The sequence below is a fragment of the Taeniopygia guttata genome, chromosome 2 (genome assembly GCF_048771995.1).
Source record: "Taeniopygia guttata chromosome 2, bTaeGut7.mat, whole genome shotgun sequence".
NCBI classification, from domain to species: domain Eukaryota; kingdom Metazoa; phylum Chordata; class Aves; order Passeriformes; family Estrildidae; genus Taeniopygia; species Taeniopygia guttata.
Window position 1 is genome coordinate 10,380,041 of NC_133026.1, and position 18,547 is coordinate 10,398,587.

The window sequence follows — 18,547 nt, forward strand, 5'->3', positions numbered from 1 at the left end:
CAGCTGAGTTGCAAAAGAAGGGAGCAATTCCAGGGGCACTGGAACAAGCAGAAAAAGGATGACAGCCTCATTTCCTTCATAAAATGGGAATAACAGATGCCCAAACTGAAAAATGCTTCAGGCAGACAAACTAGTGGTCCATGCACAGGAGTAATGGAATGAAATTTTTAGTCTGAGGAGGAGGAGACGGGCTAAACCCACCACACACAGTCCTGTATCAAGCAGAGAAGAACTAATTTGATGTCAATGGATTCAAACAATGTCTGCATGGGAGGAAGTACTTAAATTCCTGCTTCCAAAAATCGTGAGGAATCACAAATTAGGAGCAACCACCTGCCAGCCAGGCAGGATGGCAAGAAGGGCAGCTTTAACAAGAAGTCCCTACCTTTACCCCTGCCAGCATGCCAGTGGTGGAGACACTGAAGTCAAGGTAAGCAAGTGTTTCAGGGTTAGAAGGTTTGTAGATCTGTGCAGGCCGCTTCTTTGGCAAATCGTCTGGTGGAGACAGAGACAGAAACGTGTGTATGTCACTGAGGAGCCCAGTGACAAAGGAGACAGAGCTCCCCTGGCCCCAGCACTCACCTGTGTCTAGGACCGGAGGCCATGTCCTGATATCCACTGCTGCCGCCGCCTCTCGCGACCGTAACAATTTACAAATTAATTGCGTGGTCATTAAGCAGGCAGAGCGGCTCACCTAGAAATTCAAGAAATAAATAAAAACACAATGGGATACTAATTAATTCCCCCGTGAAAATGGGCAAGACTGTAACTTATTCTCTGCGAGAACAGGACACAGGTATATCAGCTTTATGTTTTCTGACGGGCAGGCGGGAAGATGCTCAACAATGCAGCTCACAAAGTCATGTCAGTTTTACAACTTACATGAAAACTGTACTTTGAGAAGAGCATTGTAATGAAATTAAAGGCACCTTAATAGTGAGAATGTGACCTTTCCAGCACATTCTATCAGCTTTCACCCCAAAGTGCCAGTAAAGAAGACTGTGTCCAAAAGATTTCCTGTGTGACAATAACGTATCTTGGTTCATAAATAATATTTTCAGATAAACCAAAACCTAGTCTGACATTTTATATTAATAATTTTGCTATCTTAAGCCAATTTTATGTTAGCCATGTATTTCCAGTTCCTGAGCTAGTAATAAACCACTGGAAGCTGTTCTGATATTGGCAAAAGTAGCTCTAGAACAGAAATTGTGGAAGTGGCACTAAGAAGTGAAATGGTGAGCTTACAGCAAATTCCATCTGCACCAAACTTTAAATGATAGATGCTGAATTCTCCTTTTAGATTTGCTTTTCTTAAAAGTTCATAGGTATCAACTAAAAGAATATTGCTTACTTAATGAGAATACTTCTTATTCATATTAATAAAAATTAATATGCTTAAGGAATTCAGGCAAACATGAATAAAAGCACTGAAATCACTGAAAATAAAACACGTGCAAAACTGGAAAGGCAACATTTTTTTCTTTTCCCCAAACTCTGAAAATCTGTGCAAATGCTGCTAAGAGGTTTTCTAAGAAGTTTTTTTTTTAAGGAAAATGAAACATTTCATGGCACTCTAAATTTCCTGTGTTTAAACTAATAAAATCAGTAATCATATGTACATTAAATTTTACCACTGAGCAGAAGAGAACATCTTCTATTGACAGTGATCTCATGGAAGTCAATTTTTAGAACACCAGAAATTTGGACATTTTGAAATTTGGAGCAAACATCACTGAATCAAACTCCAATCTCTTCACACTCAAATCCCATGACTGCCCTGTACAGACTGTTTAAATACTTCAAGATAAAAGTGAATACAAACAAAGCCACTGCATCACCCCTTAATCTATTTTTATTGTCATGGCAAGGCAAATTAATTCTTACATCACTAATCTTAATCCATGAAAATCTTGATTTTGGACACTAAATCATAAACAAAAGGAATTTCAAGGGTTGGTGGTTCCCAGCCCCCTCAGGAATTACATAATCTGGATGATCAGAAGGCTCACTAAAATACAGAATATCCATGCCTGGAGAATTCCACATCAGAGGTAAACACACAAGGATAGTGGGAAGGAGAAAGAACACAGCCTAGCTACAGGTTAGGAACTGCTCAAGATGGGGCTCAATTTAGTTAGATTTTACAACTACCAGCTCATCACAAAAACACAACTATGCAGGCCAAATTTGACTCAGAAGTTACTCTTACTGACTTCAAAAAGTGCTGTGCAGACATAAAACATGTTACAGCAGGCATTGACCTCACCACTTCAGGAAATTTGTGTGACTGCATTGGCAATGAAAGAACAGCTATATTTTAATTTCTACAAGACCATTAATCTCAAAATTGAAAGAAATTCTTGTGTAAAACAAAGCTGAGAGGTTTATAAGTCAAACTGGCATTAATATGGCTAATAAATGTCAACATTTTATCTAAAGGGACAATGGATACAAGCAAGCTTATATCTGTCAGTTTTTTACCATGAAATCAATCATCTAGTTTAGCTATTAAACATCAAAAGAAAAAGAAAAAACACATTTTACATCACTTCTGTCTGTTAAAAATTGATGTTTAAAAACATTGAGTGCCTAAATATTCAATAACAAGAATCCTGAAAATAATAGAACAATTTTTTCATACCTCTTCTGATACTTTGTGGCATCTCATGCCATAAGGAAAGCCAAAAATTACAACTATCTCTACTACTTGTTAATTGAAAATATCAAAATTAATTATCAATGGTAAAACCACATTTGTTTAAACTGGTTTCTTCAGAATTCCAATCAGTAAATTAGAAACTGCCCGATGTAAAGGGCTATCTAATTTCAACTATTTTTATTTCCCTCAGTACCAAGCACATTGCAGTTACTTATGTGCAACAAAGGTTAAACATTGTTAGATAAAGCCAAAATATCAAAAGAAAGCACTGAAGGAAAATGTCTGAGTAACAATTTCCTGGATGAAACAAAAGACTGACCAACATCTACAAAACAAAACTTTGAAATTGCTTTAAATGTAGAACAATTGGATATTCAGAGGTGAGCATGCCATCGGGTGAGGATAAACTTCCCACTGAGGTTCTTCTCAACAGTCTGTGAGGAATCCTACCCCTCTTGGTATATAGCTAAATATAAAGAAGCATTTTAAACACGTTTCTTGAAAAGAGTCACACAACTGGGGCATAATGTGACAGCTCAGGTGAGCAGGTTGCATGTTTCCCAAGCAGTGTTGATTTTGCAACACCCTGAAGTCCTGAGTCCTGGGAAGGAACACAACTCTTCAACCCAAGCACACCTCACTCAGGTTACTGCTCCTAAAGACACAACTATTTCATCAGACACAACAACTTCATGCCCTGGTGCAATCTGAGGAGCCTGCTCACCTCCACGATCATCTTCACGGTGGGCAGGGTGGTGGCGATGTTCTGGGGGTGCGGCGGTCGCACCGTGATTGGCACGCAGCCCGCGTACAGGCACCCGTAAAACGCCGCAATCAGGTCTATCCCTGCACGGAGAACAAAGCAGAAAGCCTCCCCTGAAAATCAAACAGCTTCATCACAGACTCCTGTGTCAGCATAAATATTACTTGGAACTGAACCTAGAAGGTTAAATGAGCGACTAAGCCCTTTAACAGACTTATTTTTCAGCCCCTTGTCAGTATTTGTTCAGCTTCAGTGATTTCTCCCAACTGCACCGTTCTGAGCATGAAAAACCTCAGGCGACACACAAACTGCAGCCAGATAGCAACATCTAGGAGAACTCCAGTTTGTTGTTCCAGAAGTAACCTGTTTTCTACAGATTAATTATCTTCCTAAATGTACATTTATAGAGTGTACAAGAAGATGTACACTTGCTGGATGCCCCATCAAATGGACAAGGTAGGGTGATGTTTGGTCCTACCAGCTGCAGAACCAACATCTGGAGGTTCCATAAAATACTGACTTTCTCTTGCCATTTTTAACCTCACATAGGCAGTCTTGACTTATCTATCTGAAATTTTACAGTAAAAAAGGGAGTAATGATTTTGAAATCCTGCTTCTAACATAAAATTTGGTGCTGTGCCATATAAATATTGATTGCAGGTGATGGACCGCACCCTTCAGGGTACCTAAGGAGGTTGAACAGACAACAGTTCAAAGATGCCTTGAATACTGCTGCTGGTCACCTCCCTGGTGCTGTACACAACCTATGATAAGATGACATAGGTCATCTTGGGGCTGGTTTATTCTTTCAGTGGAAAAGGATCTACAATAGTGGTGGGTTATTGTTACTTCAATAAAATGCTTCATTCATGGGAAGTGAAATACAGAAAACAAACTTTTAGGTTTAAAATCTTAGTCTTCTTTTGTGGAAAAGATTTTCCCATATTAAGCATTGCGAAACTGCTCCTATAACTACAAAGATATAACCAGTGTCTTGCAGTCCTTACAAGCCAAATATCACATTACAGATCTTAAATCAGACTGTTTATTTCACTAACACACAAGAAATGTTAAAGATAAAAGAGTAGCACTGGATCAGAAATAATTTCAAGCAAATGTCAAATGTGTTACCAGTTAACACAAACTTAAAAGCCCTGATGCCAAAGAATGAAAATCAAAACCAAGAGAGCTATCTAGATTAAGAATCTATGGAGAGAATTGTAATGACAATTTTGTGTTTCTTAATAATTTGCTACTTATCAATGAAATTTCTACTCTAAAAAATCCTCATGTATTACTTCATGGTTATTGTTGCTTTACCCTCATGAAATGCAGCACTTCCAAGAAGGAACTGAACAGGAGAACCTAAGAACACTTGGCAGATGGAACTCCATGCTTGTAAAATTGTCTGTATCCAGCAAATTAAAAAAAAAAAATAGTAATAGCAGTAATTAAATTTGTCTGCTCGTAAGAGACAGGTTTCAAAAACATAGGTTAGTCTTAATCTGAACCCAAAGAAATAAAATCTGCGTGTATGGACAAAGAGAGATTCTTTTAACTACATTTGACTAAATTCAAAGGAATGTGCATAAGGCAAACGCCTTGTCTTTGACAATTCACACAGTGCACACAGTAACACCCCTGCTGCAGCACTGCTCAGAAGGATCTTCACGAACTTCCACAAGCCCCAAGGTCCTGCTACAGCAATTCTTTACCTGGTGGGTAAACCAAAGCCACGTGGTCTCCATCCTGTAAATGTCCCCTCTCCATCAGCATGACAGCTATCTTCTCAGCTCGTTTATGCAGCTGGACACACGTCAGTGAGTTGGCTATTGTTCCCTGCATGGGAAGAAAGATAAATGTCACAGGAGATAACGTTATGGGCTGAAACTCTATTTTCCTCTTCACCTTAGAAGTTGTGGGATGAGGGGCAGCCACAATATGCCATTCAATGAACTTAAAATATGGAAACATTCAGCCTTAGGCCAAACTGTAGCTGGAAGGAGAAAACATTTCTAAAGTAGAGAGAGGAACATTCTCTATTCCTTTCTCTGAGCCTCCCAACTAGTGTTTCTGCCCCCACCAAGGCAGTACAGCAGTGTGCCAATATCCTCTACTTCTCTTGCTACACAGGCAGCATTCCTGCTGCAGCCAGGGAAGTTCCTCTATGGTCTCTGTAGCAAACTGGAGCATCTGTGGAGAGCAATTCTGAAAATTGCATTTTGTTGTCTGCATGCTGGAGTGAAGCCAAGTGGCCCAGCAGAAATACTTTAAAGACAAAAGACACAGGAGAAAACCAAACATTGTGATGGAAAAAAGAATTAGTCTGGAACAAAAGATAAGCACTTATATTGCATATTAATGAAAGAGAGAAGAAAGGTATTTGTTAAATTTGAATAACTCTGGTCAGCATGAACTTGGCATTTTTTAAGCATTTTAAATAGTGCAAACCCAAAATTATCTAACAGCCATAGCGTTTTAAATTGAATGAGTATTACAGTTCTTGCACTTCCTAAATATATATACATGTGTGCTTATATGCACACACACAAGTACCCATTTAGAGAAATATATACATCTGTATCACAAAATTCACTACCACTGCAGGCAGACACCTCAGAGGACTAAAAGCAAATGTCCAGGACAGACTGGCTGCACCTAGAGCTGGTCAGGCCAGGTCTGGGCTGGGAGAATGGGACAGGGCAGTATGGGAAGGGCTGCATCTTGGCTTGTGTTCTTGTGCTGTGGAAAAGGAGGAGTTCAGTCTCCACTACAGCTGTGACACGCCTGGCACCTATCACAAGCACTAAGTTCACTTAAAAATAAAGTGTTTCTGAAAAAAATGGGGGGAAAAGGTAAGAATATGTAAATACATATTTACTAAAGAAGAACACATAAACACACACTAAAATAGAACAGTGCATCAAAAATGCAATGCAATACAATAAAAAATGTTGCATCACTATCCTCCTTAAAGGAGAAAGCAAGAAGGTCTACTGTTTCAAGGAAATGTTCTTTACACTCTATTTTAACAAGACAAGGAATAATAAGTGTTTGTTCTGGTGCTGGTTTCTATCCACCACCACCCCACCACCGCTGCAGTGTTTATTGATCAGGCTTCAGGGAGGAGGGAGCAGTTTGCAAAGGACAAGCACTACAAACCTCGTTACCAGGATCACCTGGCATTCACAGACTTCATTACAAACTGGCCACAAAGAGCACAGCCCAACTGGAAATAAAATGGACAAAGCCAGGGCTCAGCACTCCTCTTCATCATCCTCAGCAACCCCACTTATTGAATTGCACTTCAGACAGTTTTAATCAGTCTTCTGATCAATGTGGAGACCATTTCACTAAGAAGCCTTCCTCTAAAGACATATTCAACCCTGTGGATGCTGGACCAGAGATGACTTCCATCTGTCCAGCCCTGAGTATGCCAAAGCAACATGAGGTCTGGCTGCCCTGCCACTGCAGACCTGTCAGGAGAATGTACCATTCACAGAATGTAAATGCTCCATTTCTTCTTTCAAGAACTTGCATATTTTCATGGTTATGAGAAGAAGGACTCTTTATATTTCCACACACATCAGAAGCATAGGTCCTACCAGCAGATAGGGAATTGCTGTATATCAAGTGAATTTGTGCGAAGCTTGTTTACATTTAAGACTTCTGGCACTTGCTGCCTGTGAACCAGTGGGAAGTCACTGTTTATATGAAGTGTAGGGAAGGAGAATCCTGTTGTTGGACAAAAATCACTTGCAAGTATCAGGCAACTACTCCCTTTGGGCCTTTAATGAGCTATCCTGAAATGTAAAGGTGTTGCAATCCTTCATGATGCACATTAAAAACAATGTACTGCACTGATTTTGAAATATTTCAAATTCTCAAAGCTTGGTTACAGGAAAACACTAATCTCAGTGGACTTTCATTAGTCATCCACTGCAGAATGCCTGAATGTTTTAGAACAAAGTGTACAGGCAATGTCCAAGGAAGACAAAATAGGAAAAGTTACAAATCAGAACTAAAATTCAGGATGGGCAAAAAAGTTTGCTTAGGGTAAACCCTACCAAATCTGTCATAGTTTTCCATAAAATATTTATTCTCTCCAAAAAGCATTATGTCACAATCAAATTTCATATGATGAGATACTCTTCACTGAGAATAACAGAGAAACTGTATTTTAAAATCCAACTACTCTTCACTTCTATGGAACAGGAATTTGTTTTGTTAATCCGTGTTTTGCACATTGTGTCCTTACTTCCCTTCCCTGTTTGAACACTTCTGCCAGCATGGGAAGTTTGGCTTTATTTAAAACTCAAAAGCAACAGCCCTGTGTGGAATAGACAGGATAGAACACATGAACTCTTTCTCACAGCATCTTTGCTTCTAACTTACAGGACACAGCAATGCAGTACTTTAATGGTGTAGTACTGAACTTATAAACAGCATTGCCTCTTAAGATTTCTACTTTGCCATAAAAAATACATTATTACTTCACTATTTATCTGTCTGAATAGGTTTCACATATTCACAAATATGAGCTATTAATCTGAATTAAAAAAAAACTTATTCAATTACTTACTGGTAGCTTCAAACTGAACTTTGTACCAGCACTGTAAAATGGAGAAGGACATTCTGTAAATACTTTAAGTGGTGATTTCACAGAAGTCCACAAATTACTGGAAGTTTAAGAACATATTCAAGTTGCATAAAGACCATATAGGCTAAGACAATCAGGGGAACAGAACTTTTCCAGGCCTCCCCTCTCCTGAAGACCCTCACACACTAAGTACTTTTCCCAGATCTGACAGATATGTGTACGTATACTGTGATGGAATGTCTTGAAATCAGACCTTAATTCTCTCAGTGGTCTTGAGAATTATTGGTTTGTCATTTGTAATCTGTAATCATTCAGGAAGTAAAGAAGTTACACTACAGAAAGCAGGGAAGTTTTACCCTTAGCAAAGCCAAGTTCTGTACCTGTCACATTAATTAACTCATTTTTAGTAAGCAGTGAAATGCTGTGCCAGGCTGGCATCTCATGTAGGTTATGCAGAGATTTATTAGTGATCCCCTACAGACTTGATTGTATTCTGGACATACATTTTCTTCTCTTCACCTTTTCTCATTCTCACACCTCCCCCAGATGGTCCAATCTCACAAACAACAGCCATTGTTATATTTAGGGAAATGCTTTGGTTTTGCCAAGCTTGTGCTTTTCAAACTGGGAATCAGGATGGTGAGTACTATTAAACACTGTTACTCAACACAGGGACAGATCTGAAACAGATTCAACAGTATTGAAACAGATTTGCAGTGTCAGCTCACACACAACATGTATGCGGTGGGAAAAGGAATGAGAAATGTGTAAGACACGCTGTCTGATACAAAAGAAATCTGTATCTTGACAATTGGCAATGATGATTCTCTTTTCCTTTCTGCCTCCGTGAATATTAAACAACACAGCTGAGTATTAGTGGAAATGGGAAGAGAAAGGTCAAATCCAGCCACAGCACAAGCAGGTGCTGCTGAAATCCCAGTGTGCCTTTTCCAAGCCTGTTGGAGCCATGGCCCGAGATTCTTACCCTGCAGTTGAGCAGGGTGTAGAGCACGTGGTCAGGGGTGGTCTGAGCTCTCCACTGCAACACTTCTGACAGGAACAGGAACTGCAATAAAGCAGAGTGACAGTCACAACACCGATCAACTTCTTGGCTTTAAAATCCAGGTCACAATACCCAGAAGCACTAAACAGGAACTAATTCTCTTGTCACACATTTATAGGAAGGGGTTTTTGCATGGTAGCAGCCACCTCTTTGGAAGTGAAGCCACTGCTGGGATTATGATATATTACTGCATATACTTACAAAGCAATGAAAGTTCTTACTGATCTCTCTGAATTTAAGCACTATTTAATTCTTTAGCTTCCTCTCTTTTTCTTACTTTAAATACATAAGAACTTACACAGCTTAGAACTTACTAATTTAATTACTCACATAAGCCCCTAAAAGAGCTGAATTTCAACTTAATTTTCCACGGTTAAAAGAACAACAAATAAGGTCAGGACCTTATATGTAAACAAAATTCTCTGGATTCACTTGAACTGGTACAAATTATGTAATAGAGGGTTATTTCTGGTAGAAGCCCCATGAACGCTTTCCACCACATTTTTTCTGCTAGCCAATGCAAACTTATTTCAAAAAATCTATAAAAATGAAATGCAGTGACTTCTCATCATGTATATTTAATATTTATCTGTAAAGAAGGCATATTAAATATATGCATTAATTAAAAAGAAGCCATCAAAATTTTGGTGGTAATAATTATAATAACAATAATCGTCATCATCCATCATATCTCTGAACTGCTAAGTGTCCTGATGTCAACTCTATGATGTTAACTATATATATATGGATGAAGTTAAATGATTTTATGATGAATATGATGTTAAACACAGGCCGTAACAGAAAAGTTTAGCTTACCTTTCTGGCCTGGTCATTATCTTCTATTTGCCCCAAATCTCTACCACTGGCCTGTGCAATTCTTTTTCCAGAGACCAAGTTCCCCACCATCACAGAGGCAGGGCCAATTTCTAGAATAAAGCAGAAATACACCAAGTGCAATAAAAATCCTTTGCTTGTGGATGAAAATTCATGTGATTTCTTTTGCTTTACATTATGTTTTCCTCACTGCCCTCCACAAAACCAAAATTTGAGCACATCTCTGTTGACATAAACTTTGATTAGGAACCAGAAGTGGTTGGAAGATACATAGGACTGGATTAATCCTCTCAAAGCAGCTCTAATTTAGCGTGGACAGAGACATATCTTGTCTGCCTTCATAGGATGAATCTGGAAAATTTAGCTCCTACTGTAGGCATATCCATTCAAGTGCCTCAGTCCAGAGTGACAACATTCCTATTTCCCTCTTCTGTTACCTGGGCTAAGTTGCATCTGTATTAGGACTTCTGTAATGCTACAGACACGAAGTGGCAGGGATTAGGAAGGCAGATGGTGCATATGATAAAATACATGCAAGCCCCCTAGAATAAGATTGAGAGTGAAGTTAAGTAACTTCAGAAGAAAATAAGGTGCCATGGCTGACACTCTTCCATTAACTGACTTTCACTGACCTTTTGTTGCTGCCATTAGGGGACAATACCTGTCTCACAGATACCATTTAAACTCATGCTGGCATTTGTTTTCTACTTCTCCAGCATGGATTACTGATCAACTGCAATTTATACCAGGCTCCATTTCTAGTCTATGATGTCCAAGTGATTGTTTCTGGTATAAGTAACCAGATAATGTACAATCTAAAGCACCTACAGACTACTCTGCTTTAAAATTATAAAAGCAATACCCTCTGGGTGTGTCACAACACAAAATGGGAGAATGTGATACTATGCTCATAGCACTAAATATTCCTATACCATAGTAATATTTGATTTATATATAACATATCTATAACAATCTCCATTGATTCTAATTCAGCAATTATTTTGTAGAGAAGCAACAAGGAAATACCAATGTGACCACTGCAGTAAAAGGCACAATTGCTTTCATTAAGTTAGTGCAAGTCACTGTTAATCTCTGATACTTCCAGTATCCACAAACCAAGATCATGGTTTTGATTCTGAAACATTTGTCCAAAGGTTTTAAAAAAAGATGATGGTTTAGGCAAACTTGCACTGAATTCATGAGGAATAGTCTCCATATCCAAGATCCAGAGAGCAAACCCACTTCTAATTCCAAGGTGTTTTTCAAAGTGGAAAATAACCAACACTTAGTCTAATGTAGCTGAATCCAAGTCTTAAGCCTGAAGCTACACATCCAGAACTCCTTGAAATTAATCTGAGCACTAAAACCTGCAACGGGATTCAAAGGCAAAAACTTGTTAAAATTTACTTGTACATTGGGCACAAATAACCAGTGACTGGAATACAGCAGGCTACAAGGTCTTTCTTGGTCTCTTGCTGTACCATTTCATCCAACTTTCTTCATGAAGAGGCAGAACTTCTGAAGAACCATCTTAAAACTAGTTAGGATTTTTCCTCTAATACATCTGCTGGAAGAGTAATACAGAATCTCCCCACAGAGGTGGGGGATTAAAACACTCATTCTTTGGTTTAATTTATCCATGATCCATTTTGAAGTATTTGCTCTTCCAACACTGTTATTTAGTGTCAATAGTCCTCTTCCTCTCTGTTTCTGGTTTATAAACTCAGCCTTCAAAATAAGCCAAGATTTTATCTTTCTCTAGTTTGGTCTCCATCCTCTTTAAACACAACTGAAGAGGGATTTACGAAGAACTCCAGGTGTGGTCTCAGCAACACTTTGTAGAGTAATAAAAATGTCATCTTTATTGAATTAGCATTTTTCCTTGCACTCTCTATGAAGGTGCTTCTAGCTCCTGGCACACCAATGATGTCCTTGACACACACAGAATATTGAAGAGGAAAGCTGATGAAGCTGATTCTCACCTGTATCAGCAATTACTTGATTTTGCTCCCTTACAGTACCATAAGCACGCAGCACGAAGTCACAGTTCCTTGGCCTTCACTCCTCTTACCTGGTTGCTTTTGCCTTGGTTTAGGCAGGTTTGTTACACAGGTGTGGGGACACATCAGCACGTTACAAGGATGCAGAGATCCTTCCAGGAAGAGCTGTTTGGTTTCTGACAGGTGAATCCCTCCCAGCGGTGTCTTGGGAAGTGTGTTTGCTGGGACAAGTGCTAGGCAGTAGACTCCCACTTGATGAATGCTGTCAATTGCCTAAAAAAACACACAGGAAGTCGATTTTAATGAAAGGCTAATTTTCATCACTCTAATAAGCACATGTTGTTCTGAATTACTGCATAAAACAGCCCTAATAATTAACTAGAGATGGAAAGACACTTCAGCTATGTCAGTGATAAGGAGATTCTTTTGACTGGGAACAGGTGGACAGAAATGTTGTTACACTCATTCCAGCAGATAAAAAAGCAACCAAAAACCTGGTGATAAATGCACGCAAATCTATAGGAAATATTACCTTGTTATCTCTCTTAAGCACACATTAGTAGCAGATATCCTGGAGTTTTTTTACAAAGATGGGCTGTCAGATCACATGAAATTGCTTTTAATCTGTGTGCTTGTCACAGCTGAAGTTCAAGGGACTCCTATCAATTTAATATCCAGTCCATCTTTCTGATTAGGGCAAAATTTCAAATAACCCCTACAACTAATGATGTATGCAGCCTGGGAATATTTTAAATTTTTTAATAAGGTAATCACTGTTTAATTAGCTTATCACAGTGTAAAAGATTTTCAGGAAGGAATGGAAAATATATAAGGGAAAACTATGAAATGATCCACTTGAAAAAAAAATTGGTTGGACAAAAACCCAAAAAATAAGCATATTTGAATCATATAGCAACCATGTTCGCTGCCTGATATTAAAGTGAATTAAACTGCATCATTTTCAAGAAAACTATAGCATACAGTATCTATGCAATTTATTGAGTTAAACATGAATATCCATGCACATAGATTTTAATTCCCCACAGATTTAAAGGATTTATTTTCCTTATAATGGTAACAAAAATTGCAGCAAGTGTGTTAGAACACCAACTTCAGGCATTCACGCAAACTGAGAAACAAATTACAAATAGCACCTCTAATGAGTAGTTAAATGTTCGAAAATATAACTTATTTGTCTTGCTTTTTAATTTTAAACTGTGAGAAAAGTGAATTGATATGTGTGCTGCCTTGAAGATACAATCTATACTCTGAGAATTAAATAATCACTTACAGTTATGCATGTACTAAAGTGTAGACCATTAAATTACTGGTTACTCCCACAGACTAAGCAATGCTTCTCTTTTGGCTTCTGTTTACTCCATTTCTTATTTATTTGACTGCAAAATCTCATAAGAAGGAATAATAAAATGGTGACTCATTTAAAAGCATTGGAATTTTAGCAGTAATAGCTGTCACAGCAGAATTGGAAGGCTTTGCTGCTGGTCTACAGACACCCAAAAGATCAGCAACAGTGAAATGTTTATGGCAGCCAACACACAACGTCTCATGTTTCTGGCAGAAACCACCAATACCTACTAATCATAATGTTATTTGTAGGTTCTGAAAAGCAGTGATAAATCATGGGATCCTCACCTGACATCAGCCTGAAGGAAAACCATCACAAGCCAAGTAACCATTTTTACTCAAAGATAAAACTCTGTAGCTCCTACAGGTGGTGAATGGAAAGCAATACCCAGCTGTGGTAGGATGAGGAGTGTATGTAATTATTCACCAGTAATTTCTGAACTGTCTCTGAGACATACATCTGCTACACAATGCCACATTAATATCACGGGTCATTCAAATTTGTCACCTTTCACACCTTTGAGTTGGGCACATTTCTGAAGAAGGGAATGACTCTATCACAAGGATGACAACTGGTGAACTGAGCCTTAAAATTTTAAGGGAGAAGAGTACCAGTCAACTTTAATACTGCTGGCATTTATGCATCCTGTTGATTGGATGGCTTGGTTTTTGAAACTACTCCGCCCAGCCAGAATCAAACAGTATCTGAAATTTCTGTCCATCTCTTTCATTGTGAAAATGGACAAGATAACCCAAAAGATAAACTTGAAGAGAGTCCAGACTGCTGTGCTGTTTGAGCTGAGAAAACATCTTGTTCTGACACAATTCTCTGGGTAAACACTCTCCAGTGCTGCAGGAGATCTCCTTGCTTCACCTAGTCCTGTCAAGTCCTGGCACTGGTAAAACTAACACCCAGTCTGCCACACAGGGACCACAACCCTGCCTGAAGGGTCAGATCAGTCTGCAGCAGATGAGGATCTAGGATCTATCTGACTAAACTGCTGGGTGGTCTGGGATCTTCACCCTTCTACTCTCGAGAAACTCCATCCGCAGCCTGACCAGTCCCTCCCAACCATCCCTCTGCTGAAGTCCACAGATGCAGCCCAGCATAGTCCCACAGGTACAGCAGCTCTACCATCCTTCATCTCCCTGCCAAGGGGCAGGATGGGTCAGGAGAATCAGAATATGTGCAAACCACTGGAAAAACTGGTTCTGCAAATTGAGACAGCTCAACTGCCGGGAAGAGACAGCAAGGCACAGCAGTACAGGGCTGGCACAGGGCAGCACTCACAGAGTGTCAGACAACTCAAAAATAGTGTTAAAATCAAGTGGCAATTTGAAAGAGTTTGTTACCATGGACTTCACTGAGAGTCATGACACAGGCTGTAATATTGGTATGTTGTGGCTCACTAGTAGATGATTCAGATACAGCTGGCTACCACTTCCTGACATCTGTCATTAAAACTCTGATTGGGAAGAGGCACAAAACATCCCACATGTTCCTGGCTTCTGTCCTTCCTCTCTGCTCTCAGCTGTGGTGGAAACAGAAACTTCTTGTTCACATAGTGGTGCATGCCAGAGCTGCAGGCTTCACACGTGGGTGATGAAAGCAGCCACACATGTGTGTACTTTGATACATGGCCTACTATTCTTAGACACTGCTGGGACTTGATCAGACTCAGAATAACAGGGCTGACTCTTGGCAGGAGTATTGGGACACAGGATTCCTGCAGTTTTCAGTGCAGAACTCTACTGGCTATGATTGTATAAGACATTAGGCCTGTAAAAGTCACGAAGATGCTTTGCTGACAAAACACGACAAGTGTTAAGTCCAGATTTTCAATCCCTTTAGGAGCCTGCTACTTGACAAAAGTGTGGGCAACCCAAAGCCTCTTCTTCTACAGTAGTTGCCCTACATGCTACTAGGTGTTTCAAAGGCTTTCTGTGTGATGACAAGATAGAGCTTCTATCTTTTCTTGGTATTTAGATTTCCTGTGAATATGAGATGCCTCTAACTGTATGTCTTTTGAATAAAGAGAGCAGATAATCCCATTTTGAGATGGATGAAAGCTTAGTTTTTCAGTTTCTTGAAGGATACATACAGTAGACAGACTCCCTTTCTTATCCAGTAAAATGCAATGATGAATAAAAACATCTCTGAATTTTGTGGGATCTTTTTCTTTGCTCTTAGGTAAAGCAAAAAATATGCCTGCAGTATATTTACTGAGAAGAGTCCTTGCAGAAGGACAGAAAGGAAGGTAGGAAAGGGAAGGAGAAGTAACAGGAGACCAACTGTAGATAGAGTTGAGACCACTTCACAAGGTAGCAACAGACTTAATCTGACTACATCTCCATTAAATCTATTGCTTTTGAGTCTGAATTGGATTAACCACAGAGATGGAAGATGACCCTATCTAAAGTATCTAACATTTTTGTGTGTGGACATTAGAGTTGGAAAAAACCCTGAGTATTGTATTGATATTGCCAGACTGTTGGAATGGGATTCTTTGGAAGAGGTGTCCCTCTGAGAAGATAACCTCACTGTAGATACTGAGCTAATCAATCACTCTCCTTCATTTCAGTGGAGGGAAATTGGGATTTTTAGGCTGAGTTTCATTTAGTTTATTTTAGCTATCAACATGGTACACTAGAAACACGTAATTCTCTTTCACCTGTCAAAGAAAATAAATCTGGATGAGGCCAACTCTGTACCCATGTTTGTAACTGTGAGCAGAGACTGGTAGCTTTTGACAGTAAGAGTATATAATCAATTCATTCATTCATTAATTCCCCTTTCGAAGTAAAGAATTACTATGTCCTTATAAACCATATGCTACTCTCTCTTTGATATTATTTACTTCAATTCATTCCTGTTTTCTTATAGCATTTTGATCAGGAAAAGGATCACTCTCTGGATGTGTACAGCCCAGATAGGAACTGTCACCCAGAAGAATCTCATTTTGTGCTCATTAAGAGCAAGTGCAACTGAAGGTGGATTCACAATTACTCAAAGACAAATGTCAGTTACCTTAGGGGTCTGAAAGATCAATAAAAAGAATATAAAGTAAGAAGAAAAAACAGCTTCCAAACGTACATATAGAGCATTACCTGGAGAACTCGACTCATCCACTGAAAACTGTCTTCTTCTGTAGAGTCTGGCCTTTGCTCAGCAACAATAACTATCCTTTCATCGTGCAGCACGCTCACAGAAAACACTGCTATTCTATAGGAGGAGAGAAGAGCATTTAGTGCCAGGACAGAGGGAAAAACCTGTCTTCTGCATTGGTTCTACGACTCTGATTTCTTTACTTATTAGTTAGACTCCTGCTGTGTCAATTATTAATATATTTATGGGGAAAAAGCTACAAGAACAGTTTTAGATAACTTCTGGAGTCAAAACAGCAGGCTTTGTTCTACAGTCATGTATATGCAAGCAGGATTGAGAAGTGAATGTTCTTGGAAGAAGAAAAGCACTACATTTGGGTCACACCAAGGTTGTTGCTAAGATGTTATATAAGAGCCAGCATAAGCACCTTCCTTGGCCCCGTCTTAGAAGATGGTAATTGCAACATCATTTTGTGAGAGGTCTGACATGTGATGGAGTGTGAGCACGTGCTATTGTATAAAGCTCTTCAGAAGTTTTGGATGTCTCCTGCTCAGTTTCAGCACTGGGAAGTGAGGAAGGTCACACAAAGAACCACTTTCACAGTCAAAAACTTCAGTGTAAGGCATATTGGAAATTTCAGTGCACACAGAAAGGCTCCTGTTAAGCCAATATCCTCAGAATTAACCAGCTGTTCAACTGAAATTTCAGTAATCACAGTTTCAAGACCTTAGTATCCAAATTCTGCCTCAAGATTGCCTTGGGCTTCCCTCAGCTGTCTCCTGGTTCAGGCAATATGGACAGAATTGGAGGGAAATTACAATGCAGATCAGGCACTGTTTTCTGAAGGCATCTGGATCATTTATACTTCATCTATACTAGCTAAGCAAAATAAAGATTTCTACATAATATTAAGAAAAAAAGCATCAAACCTCCCCCTGTAGACAAATTTCATGGGTTCCACGGCCAGTGCTGTTGCTACAATGTCATCAGCATTATGTCTTCTTCCACTGACAACCATCAAACCATCCATTTTGCCAATAACAAAGACAAGTCCACCTGGTCCTATAAAGCCCAGAAGTCCAGTTCTTATAAAAGGATATTCGGTGATAGGGCCACCAGAACTGGTCATAGGAAACACCTGCAAAACAGAAACATGGTTCTTCAGTTCTATACACAGAGATCAGGCTGCAAAGTATTTCAGGCATTTTCTCTCAGATGGCTATTCTGAAACAAAGTAAATAGGTCACTGGTGATGCTCTTTATCCTTCACTGACCATAAAGGGAGTGTCAGGAAACTCCTACACTGGTGTGTTCCTGAGTTCCAGCAAATTCAATCCCACTCTGTTTACCATACACATTTTCTGTAACTGTGAACCTGTAAATAATTTATGACCTTAAAAATAAACAAATCAACATCAGTATTTAAAAAACCCCATGCTGAGGAGACTGCCAAGCCAAGGTGCTGTGTATAGGTTAAATGAGAGCTTAACTCATTAACATTTCAGTAGAGTTTTTTTCAGTACCTCATGCCCATTTCCAGCAAAACGTAAGAAATAGCCAGGCTAGAAGTGAAGCTATTTTAAGGTACAGTACATTAATGATTCTTTCAGCTGACCACGTTTTTTATTTAAGGTCAATCAAGTTCTCAGAATACTAGTGATAATGTCTTCTGTAGCACACTAGGAAGTGAAAATACAGCCCTAAAGAGCACCTCTCTAAATGCCTGAACACCAGACATACATGACTTCCACAGACAGATTCCTATGGCTTTTTTTTACTCTAATTAGCACAGTGTTATCCTTTTGGAATGTGAGCCACTCTGAGCTGCATTCTGACACAACCACACTTTCCTGCAGTCATTTCTTTAAACTTAAACAGTCTAAAGGCAAAAAGACAATGGCAAGTAGACCATGCCTACATAGTGTTCATGAAGGATCATCTAAAAAGAAAGGTCAAATTCTGCTGCCAGATGCCCATGGATGACTCTTATTGAACAGATTTAATGCTTATACATTCTTGGCCATAATTCATTACAGGAACACAAAACTCTTTGACACCCTAATACCTGCAACATGAATTATGCAGTGAAACAGAATAGAGATCCACTTTGAGAGAACACTTAAAAACATGCTTAACTTTAAAATAGAGTGGTCC

At 39.1% G+C, this 18,547-nt stretch overlaps 1 protein-coding gene across 9 annotated transcripts in view; it reads right to left on the reverse strand.

The window, feature by feature from the left end:
* DIP2C (disco interacting protein 2 homolog C) overlaps window positions 1–18,547 on the reverse strand; it is a 313,817-nt gene that overhangs the window by 49,082 nt on the left and 246,188 nt on the right. For all 9 annotated transcript variants that reach the window (XM_030264290.4, XM_030264296.4, XM_030264295.4 and 6 more), the window contains 9 exons: window positions 17,323–17,531; window positions 16,396–16,510; window positions 11,994–12,195; window positions 9,905–10,014; window positions 9,011–9,091; window positions 5,141–5,264; window positions 3,387–3,508; window positions 583–694; window positions 386–495 (listed from right to left, as the gene is read on the reverse strand). In XM_030264290.4, coding sequence (XP_030120150.1) covers window positions 386–495; window positions 583–694; window positions 3,387–3,508; window positions 5,141–5,264; window positions 9,011–9,091; window positions 9,905–10,014; window positions 11,994–12,195; window positions 16,396–16,510; window positions 17,323–17,531 — 1,185 coding nt within the window. The remainder of the gene's footprint in view (window positions 1–385; window positions 496–582; window positions 695–3,386; window positions 3,509–5,140; window positions 5,265–9,010; window positions 9,092–9,904; window positions 10,015–11,993; window positions 12,196–16,395; window positions 16,511–17,322; window positions 17,532–18,547) is intronic.